The sequence below is a fragment of the Lagopus muta genome, chromosome 1, assembly GCF_023343835.1.
Source record: "Lagopus muta isolate bLagMut1 chromosome 1, bLagMut1 primary, whole genome shotgun sequence".
NCBI classification, from domain to species: Eukaryota; Metazoa; Chordata; class Aves; order Galliformes; family Phasianidae; genus Lagopus; species Lagopus muta.
Window position 1 is genome coordinate 180,216 of NC_064433.1, and position 9,329 is coordinate 189,544.

Sequence of the window (9,329 nt, forward strand, 5' to 3'; positions counted from 1 at the left end):
GGATTTTGCTTTGCTGATCTGCTCGCCAGCTGCATGTGCAGAGCCATAGCATTACAGCAGGGCAGAGCTGTCCTGCCAACATCTGTATTGCTCTGGTGACACACTTTTATGTTGGTGAGGAGGGGGGAATCCTCTCTCATCCCTCAGATTCACATGCAGATATGTAAAGAGAAGTCTAGAACCAAGTGCACCTGATATTTTTTCTTCCCCCACTCCCCAGAGTGCAGATCAAGTTTCAGGTGTGGGAACAATGTAGGGCTAGGAGTGGAAATGGACACAGATGGTCCTGTGTTGATTCTTTGTTGTTCTTTCCCTGTCAGATCAATCCAGAAGCAGTGAGGGGGGACTTCTCAAGCCCGGAAGCAGAGACCAAACATCTGAGGGCTCAGCTAAATGACAGCCTGAAGGAGCTGCACCAAAAAGAGCTCCGAATTCAGCAGTTAAGCAGCAAGGTACCAGCCGTGCTTCCTGCTTGCAGAGTTTGGGCTGAGGGATGTGGGGAAGTAGGCAGCCTTCAGTGGGGCTCGTGGAGAAGGAATAGGGCTTTGTATTTGTGTGGGCATTCACCAAAGGTACACAGAGTCAGTAGTGGTTAGAAGAGACTTCTGGAGGTGATCCCTTTTGTTGTCCTGCTGCTCAAAGTAGTGCTGCCAGCACTGTTAGATCAGATCATCCATGCCCCTGCCTACCGTAGTGGTGGAAACCTCCAAGAAAAGGCATTTCCAAACCTCTCTGGGTCCTTGTCCAATGCTGCTCTTCACTTTCAATGAGAATGATTTTGTTTTTGCAAGCCACAAATAAGTCCCTTATATTTTCTGCTGCTGTCAAAGAGCTTGGCTCTGCTTTATGGCTCCCTTCAGAGTAATTGGGAACTGCTGCACACTTCAGCCTTTTCTTTCCCAGGAGAAAGCAGTGCAGCTCTCAGGGCCATCACACGCTCCGATGCCTCATCATCTTTGTAGCCTTTTTCTGGATTCTTTCTCATTTCTTTCTCCATTTTGAAATGAGGGACCCAAAACTGGTCACTGTCTGCCAGTTGTGCTCTTACTGGTTACCAAGCAGAGCAGATAGTAACTCTCCTCTGTCTGCTGGCCTTGCTTCTCCTGATGTAACCCAGAATACAACGTTCCTTGCTCCCAACAAAGCTGTCTGGGCTGTGCTCAGCTGGGCAGCTGCTGTAACTCCCCAGTCCTTCACAGCAGAGCTGTTGCCTTGGCACTCTGACAGTCCTGTGCTGGTGCATGGACTTTCCATCAGGTGCAGAATTTTTGCTTCCCTGTATTGAACCAAAGGTTCCTCTGGCTTGAAGTTTTGGGTCTTATGTCAACCACTTCCACAGATGTAATTCTGGGAGGGAAGAGAGGAGCAAGGAGCAATCCTGTACATCGTGTGGATGTTTTAGGGCCACCTGTGCTGGAGACCTTGCCACAAGCTGCTGTTGGAGGACCTTAGAAAGGGGCACTGTGGCAGCACCTACATTCTCAATAGAATTCTTACCCTCAGTTACGCGGAAAACAGTTTTGCTGTCACAGAAATGTTTGAGCTCTTGACTCAGGATTTGTCTTCTCAGCTGTCTCAGGTCTATGAAGAGAAAAACTCCCTCTCCCTCCAACTGCGCAGTAGCGGCCGAAGCATCTGTGAGAGTCACCAGCAGTACAGCGAGGTTCTGAGCCGCTGCCTGGTGCTGGAGAAGCAGCTCCAGGAGCTGCAGGCTGCAGACAAGAGCATGGTGAGGGTCCCTGTCAAAGGGAGGGGGAGGGCAAGACGTCCTGCAGGTGGCTCTGCTAAGAGAGCAGTGCAGTGGCTGGCTTCTGTCCTCTTCATTCAGTGCCCTCTGCCTTCTCCTAGGGGTCATTTGCAACTGACGCTGCTCCCGGAGCACCCCAAGAAAAGAATGAGCCTGGAGGCAGTTACACACCGGAGCTCCAGGAGCTGCAGCTGAGGTACTGTGGGATCAGGAGGGGTTTGAGTCCTGATGGAGGTCCTGGGGCTGGGAGGAGCCTGGCTGGGCTGCTCCATCTGAGCTCTCAGCACTTCTGTTCCCCAGCAGGACCTTGCCAAGTGGAGGAGCTGTCACACATGCTGCACGGTTGTGCTTAGCAATGTCTCCTTGCACAGGACTTCAAGCAATGGAGAGTAAACATAGGATCATAAAGCCATAGAATGGTCTGGGTTGCAAAAACAGTGCTCATCTGGTTCCAAGCCCCTGCTGTGTGCAGGTCGCCAACCAGCAGCCCAGGCTGCCCAGAGCCACATCCAGCCTGGCCTCCAATGCCTGCAGGGATGGGGCATCCACAGCCTCCTTGGGCAACTTGTTCCAGTGCCTCACACCCAAACTTGTAGTAGCAGTTATGATGGACCATCAGCAGCCAAATTGGCATCTCCGATTTGATGGGCCTTCCAGGTTCACTTCCAGGAAGTTCAGTGACCTTCCAGGTGTATGGATTAGCACAGTCTCAATGCTTTTAGCCCGGGAATGTGTCTGTGATTGAGATCTAGCATGTGGCTCCTGGTGCCCTTTGTAAACAGCTTTTGGAAGGTAGGATCACATACACTCCTTTGTGATGTGACACAGGAGCTTCGAGAGGCTGCTCTTCTTCCTGCTTTCCAAATAATTCAAGTATGGTACTGAAAAGCAGCTGTCTTCTGTGCAGAGTGGAAGAGAGCTGGCGTCTGTTCACCTCCTGCCTCAGTAAATAGAACAGAAGCAGAGCAGGCCAGGAATTAGCCCTCTTTGACACGTGCTTGCTTATTTTCTGACAGGCTGTCCGAAACTGAGCACTTACATAGCAGCACGAAGCAAGATCTGAGATACCTGGAGGAGCAGCTGGAGGAGGAGCGGGAGCGGCGCGTGGCTGCTGAGGAAGCGCTCTCAGCAGCTCAGGATCAGATCAGCAGGTGGGGACAGTGGTCAGAGGGGCAGAGCTGTCCTAAGAGTGAGATCCCAGCTCCCTAAATGACTGCTCTGTGTCTGTGCTTCGGTTGTAGACAAAGGCAGATTGCAGCGACTGAGTGAAAGTTGTGGTAGGATGAATTCTGGCCAGGAATGCCAGCTTTCCCAGTGAAGCAAACCATCAGAAAATATAATTTGTGGACTCAGAATTGGCTGAAGATTTAAAAAAAAAAAAAAAAAAAAAGTTTTTTGATATTTCCAGGGGTTTTGTCTCCTCAGTAATCACTGTCTGTCTTGGGTAAAACAAAAAGTCTTGAATTGAGAAATTTCCTTAAATTTAAATTTATTGCCAAAAAGACACAAACTTTGGATACTGAGAAACAACTAACCTAGGGTAGACCTTTTCCCTCTGCCCCTTTTTTGGCTCAGCTTCGGTCTGGATATCCTTCCCCCCCACTTTCCTCATCTTCAGTCCCCTGGTTTACAATTTCCATTGCACTCAGTCCCTTTGCTAAGGCAAAAAGTCGTGCAGGGGGTTGGGATAGCATGGGGTGATCAGAGAGTCACAGAACTGCAGGGTTTGGCAGGGACCGCAGGAGATCACTGAGCCCAACCTCTGCTAAAGCCGTTCCCTGCACAGGTTGCACAGGTTGGCATCCTGAGAGGTCTTGGCATTCTGTAGAGGAATATCTCTACAGAAGGAGACCCCACCACCCCTCTGTGCAGCCTGTGCCTCTGCTCCATCACCCCCATGGAAACCAGTTCTGCATCTTAGCACAGAACTTCCTGTGTTCCAGTTGGAGGCCGTTGCTCCTCGTCCTCTGGCTGCACAGCACCGAGAGGAGCCTGGCCTCATCCCTGTGCCTCCACCTCCCTTTAGAGGTTCAGGAGCATCATCCTCCATGATCCCCTCTCAGCCTTCTTTTCCCCAGGGCTGAGCAGCCCCAGGTCTCTCAGCCTGTCCTCGCCCAGGAGATGCTCCAGGCCCTTCATCCTCTTTGCGGCCCTCTGCTGGACTACTTCCAGGAGATCCCCATCTTTTTGGAACCGGGGAGCCCAGAACTGGACTCATGATTCTCAATGTGGCCTCACCGGGGCAGAGCGGAGCGGAGGATCACCTCCCTCCACCTGCTGGCCACGCTCCTTTTAATGCACCCCAGGACCCCATTGGCCTTCTTGGCCACCAGGGCACACCGCTGGTTCACGGCCAACCCGTTGCCCAGCAGGACCTGCAGGTCCTTCTCTGCAGAGCTCCTCCCCAGCAGCTCATGCCCCAACCTGTGCTGATGCATGCAGTTATCCATCCCCAGCTGCAAGGCTCTACACCTCATTGGGTTCCTCTCTGCCCAGACAGAAAACAAAGGAGTACATGCAGCATTTCTCTTAGAGAGAAGCTCGATCTTGGATGAGAAGCAGCCCCTTTGTATGTTATTGATAAGAGGGAGTAGGATGGTGCTGCTTGGAGGCAATGGGCTGGTGCTGTTGGGTTCATTCTTCTTCCAGAGGCAGTCAGTAGGTGCTGCTGCTGCTGCTTTCCATTAATTTCCTTTAAACAAGAGTTAATTTTTCACCTGGATTCCCACTTTCTCAGGCAGTGAGTTGTTCCTTTTCTGGTTTTGTGCTGTCAGTGGGGTGTTGTTTTCAGGATGCCTCCTGTATGAAGACTTCAGCCACCCAGGTTTGGTTACTTCTTGGTCCTGATGCTCAGCTGGAGTTTTGGGCTGGCAGGTTTTTTATCCTCCTGTTTGTGTTTCAGCAGCCATTTAATATTAGAAGGTCCACATGCCACCCCCTGTGCCTTCTTATGCACCCCCTCCCAAGCTCTTTGCTGCAACACCTTGTTCTTCATACCCACAGCACCCTGGATGTTGGGTTGCTTGAGAGATGCTGTTGTAGTCAGTAGAGAAAAGGAGGCTGACCTGGCCTGGATGTCAGGCTGAGGAGCAGCAAGCCCTGTGCCTTTGTCTTGTTGTTGACTGTAGAAATGAATCTGGTCACTGAGCTTTGTTGTAGCTTCTTGTGCTGCATGCGTCCCCTCGCAGTTTTAGTGCAGCAATTCAGGTAAATCTCACTATTAGAATCTTCTGCGTCACCGCTGTGCTTTTCCTTCTGACACAAATGCTTATTCTGACAAAAAATAATGGTCTGGATGGAAATACTGGCAGCTGCTACACAACTCAGGCAACGTTACCCCTTCCAGCATTAAAGTCTGTGGAAGTTCCCTCACTTCTTATCACCTGATCTCACATCACTGATACTGACAGCGCTGCTTTCATGCTTTAACAGTATCTTACCACCCTTGAAAGTCTGTCACTGGGAAATAGTTAGCAAGAACCAGCACTGCTGGGGGCAGAGCTGGCTTCCAAGTGCATTTCATGGCATTTGAAAGAGTTCAGTCACCTGCCTTGGCCTCTGGAGATTCACACACTATGAAATTCCACTGACAGCCAAACAGACACCTCAGGTAAGTCCAAGTTTGTAATTCCTGCAAAGAAAAAGCAGCACCAAAAGAAATTGAAGAGCTGTAAAAGTGATGGGAGATGGGTGAGGAAAGAAGGGCTCCAGGGGCAGCAGCTGAGCCCTCGTGTGTATAATTTGTATGGAGGTCACAAGATACCAACTCTGCCCCAGTTTCACTACCCTCCAGAAATTGGGAATGACTTCATTTTGAAACCACATCTGAGGAAATCAGGCTGCTGCTGCTTGGGTCACCCCGTGGTTCTGCTCGTTGGTTTCATGGTTGTGTGTTTGTTTTGTGCCAGGTTGGAGTCGAGTGAGTGGACGTCCTCCCTGAGCACCAGCATCAATATGGCTCCAGGTCACGAGCATTCCCTGCTCATTGACTCCACGGATAATGACTTCAGCAAAGTAAGGATTTGCTCTCACAGCTGCCAATGGTGTAAGGAAACGTGAGCTGAGAACTGTGAGCCTACAGCAGCAAAGTTCTGCTGTGGGCGTCTTTGAGTCAGTTTGGGTAGTGGGTTTGTGTGGCTTTCTGCTCTCGGCTTGCTCTGCTGGTTTCTTTGTTCTGTGGCTCTGCCAGGAGACTGACGTTGACTGAGGACCCCAAAGAGCCCCTGTGGGGGATCACCATAGGGCAGCCCTGCTCAGCAGGCCCTGAAGTCCTTTCAGTGGTGAGGCTGAAAGATCTCAACAAATACACATTCCCTTCCTTCAGCCTGGAGGGCAGGGTGAGCTGGGGTTCCTAGGAGCTCGAGTTTATAGCAGAAAAGTACCGTTGGTCCTTTTGCTTATATTTCACTTGAGGGGCTAAGATGTTTGTAAGGAGCAAACATAAGGGGAGGCGTTTTGTGCCCTTTCGTGAAGAAATTGAAGAGAAGCTGGCTGGCAGAAAATCTAAAGAGAGCAGCTCTCCTGATGGGGAGCGTGGCTCTGGAGGTCAGATCTGCCACAGAATGGGTTTGGAAAAGTTCATGCTGATAAGCTTAAACTTCTCTTTGTGGTCAGGGTTGTGGGGGAGGGTCGCTGGGCACTCGGCCGTTCCTGATGCTCGACCAACCTCTCTTTCCCTCTTGCAGACTCGGAATATCCCTGGGCTGCGGCGCCTGTTACGCTCTCTCTTCCGCTCCCGGACCCACTTGCCCATGCTGGTGGCCCTGTACCTGCTCGCTCTTCACGTCCTGCTCTTCCTGTGCTTCACAGGCCACCTCTGAGCAGGAACAGCGGCCCTTCCTTGAGCCACAGCCCTCTGTGGTCCTGGGCCAGCACTCCCCACCCGCAGGGCAGCTGAAACGGGCGCTTCACCCACCGCCTTCTTTCCAAGTCCCCTGTGGGCAGCGCTGCCCGGCGGTTGATGCGTGCGCTGGCTGCTCGCTGTTGGGATGGGCAGCAGGCAGGGCTGTTGCCCGCGGTGTTTCCAGGACATCTCTCACTTCATGCCGTGGTTTTAAATGGTTGAGCAGCACATCTTTGGAGCTGGGGTCCTCCTGCTGACAATCACTGTATCTGTTCCTGTACCGCTCATTTTACAGAGCATTTGACCACGGTAGGAATGAGTAAATTCTTCCTGAATTGCTGCAATTCTTCAGTGCTTCCAGGAAATGCCAGATCTTCATTCACCCTCGTCCTGAGTCCGCTGAGCTCGGGGGGAAGCTCTGGAGCTGTGCACCAGGGAGGGAAGCTCCTTCCCTTCCTCACGTCTCCTGTTTGCTCCGTGGCTCAGCCCTGCTTGAGATGCATATCCTAAGGAAACTGTGGACACTTTAAGGAATGTGAACTTCACATTTCCTGCTCAGTTACATCTACGGTTGAAGTAGGGCCAAAATGAGTACATCTGGACCTGCTGAGCACTGCGTTTAAAGACAGCTGTATGTCTGCTCTGACAGCCTTGTAAAATAGCTTCAGAAATGTAATTATTGAATATGAGGCAAGAGCTTTTTATCTCTCACTTCAGTAAGCTCTCCAAAGGAGAGCAGCTGTGCTCCCGCTGCGCCAGCTTAAACCCATATGGGCTGTGTTAGAGGGTTCCATCGTGTGGTTCCAGCACAGGGGCCTGAGTCAAAGGCAGAAGATCCTGAACTGAAAGGGTTCCCCCAGTGCTGGGGAAGGGGAAGGAGTTCTGGGCCTTTGGTGTCACTGCTTATAGAGAAATTGTGCAGCGCTGGCGCTGGGCCCTGGGCTGTTCTGACTCTGAGGCAAACTGTGGATGGATTTGATCGCATGGAATGCGTGGGAAGCTGTGCTTTCCTATAGAACTCCTTGCACTGTCGTAGAATGGGGACGGTCCTCTTCCAAAGGGAGAATGTTGAATGCAGGGCTGGTTGAGCTGAGCTTCCTGCTGTTGGCCACAAGCTGCGGTGCGCTCAGGGTCCCTGCTGGGAGGGTCCTGGCTGCTTCATGGCACAGTGCTCAGCTTGCATTTCCCACGTGGGAAGGAGGGGTTCTGATGCTGCTGGTAGCCCAGCAGTGCCCAGCTGCTGCAGAGCCTCTTTGAAGGTGGGTTGAATTCATCACTGTACCTAAAACAACGGGATCTCTGGCGGTGTGGGCACTGCATCTCCCTTTGTGTGCCACCTGATGATCTCTGTGACTTTCTCAGCTGCATCTGTGACCAAAAACTTTGCCTCTATCTTCCTGGGGCGCGTGCTCCTGTATATAATAAAGGTTATTTTTCAGATGGAAGCTGCGTTGTGTCCCCATGTGAGCATCAGAGGTGTCCACAGCCCTCTGTGTGCATTTCCTTATGTGTTCATTCCTTCAGATCTGTTTCTTCTGATTGAATGCCCACACCGAGGCCCTTTCCCCTCTCACCTTTTGGCATCTTCAGCTTCTGGCTGCCACGACCAAAAAGTCAAGAATGCTGTGGTTTAAAAAGCAGCTCCAATTAATTCAAAGGTCTGTTGGGTTTTGCTTTTATTTACTCTCAGGTAGATGTAACCCAACCCTGCACTGGAGTGGTACAACCCACAGGGAAGACGTGGAGCTTGGTGCCCATGGGCTGGAATCACAGAGTCACACAAACACCAAGGGCAGAAATGACTGCAGGGTCACCCAGTCCAACCATCCAGCCACCCCCAATAGCTCTCACTAAATTATATCCCTCCAGATGTGCTGCTGCCTGGGGTGGGACGTGCAGCGCCATCCTCCTCCATCCTTCATTGCCAAAGAAGACTCTTCATGTTCACTGCTATAATCTGACAACGCCATTGGAACAGAAGTTAATTATAGGGTGCTGTAAGAATGATGGCCCCGCTGCATTGAATAGGTGTGAGAACTACAGGTAAGGTAAGTTTCCTTAGAGCCTGTGGTGTGAGTTTTCTTCAGAGGACTCAAATTCAGGGTCTGCCCATCCACAGAGCTGAAATGAGACCATTTGGGTGAATTGGGTTTGTTAAAGACGTGGCATCCATACTGAATGGTTCAAGCTTGGATTAAATAAATGAACAAGAAGCTTTGAAGGAGCTCCTGCTCCGATGTCACAGCATGGCCAACAGCTCTGACCTAATGGAAGACGTGGGACTTCAGCTGATGGTTTCTGCTTCAAACATCTCAACCTTTTGCATCCTCTGGTGTGGGCACTGCAGCCCTGCCTGCCTAATCTGCAGGAAGCGTCAGGCCGGGCCGCATAGAACTGAGTGCTCCAGGAGCCGTCCTTTGCATCTCTTGACTCATTCTGAAAGGAGGTCGATTTGGTTTCAGAAGTTCACTTGGTGCAGAAGTGGTTTGTGCCTGTTCCACAATTGGGCATTTCCAGCAGTGAGCAGCAAGGGAGAGTTTGTGTGAACGTGCTTAGGGCTCTTCACCTGCATCCTTCCTGTATTCCTACCTCAGATTATCTGTGGGTCATATATCCATATCCATGTAGACATGTAGGTATATGGATACATTTGGGTTTTGAATTGTGCTGAGCCCAGCATTGCACTGACACTGCAACCAGCAGGTTTGCAGCTCTCTTTTTTTTGGGATCTCTGGCCAT

The 9,329-nt window shown here is 51.1% G+C and overlaps 2 protein-coding genes across 2 annotated transcripts in view; one reads left to right on the plus strand and one right to left on the minus strand.

The window, feature by feature from the left end:
* GOLGB1 (golgin B1) overlaps positions 1-8,048 on the plus strand; it is a 40,356-nt gene extending 32,308 nt beyond the window's left edge. The window contains exons 17-22 of the mRNA XM_048969170.1: positions 321-452; positions 1,571-1,729; positions 1,849-1,943; positions 2,764-2,898; positions 5,656-5,761; positions 6,433-8,048. Coding sequence (XP_048825127.1) covers positions 321-452; positions 1,571-1,729; positions 1,849-1,943; positions 2,764-2,898; positions 5,656-5,761; positions 6,433-6,567 — 762 coding nt within the window. The 3' untranslated portion in view covers positions 6,568-8,048. The remainder of the gene's footprint in view (positions 1-320; positions 453-1,570; positions 1,730-1,848; positions 1,944-2,763; positions 2,899-5,655; positions 5,762-6,432) is intronic.
* Positions 1-9,329, minus strand: part of NME6 (NME/NM23 nucleoside diphosphate kinase 6) — a 125,513-nt gene that overhangs the window by 92,909 nt on the left and 23,275 nt on the right. The gene's annotated exons all lie outside the window — the stretch shown is intronic.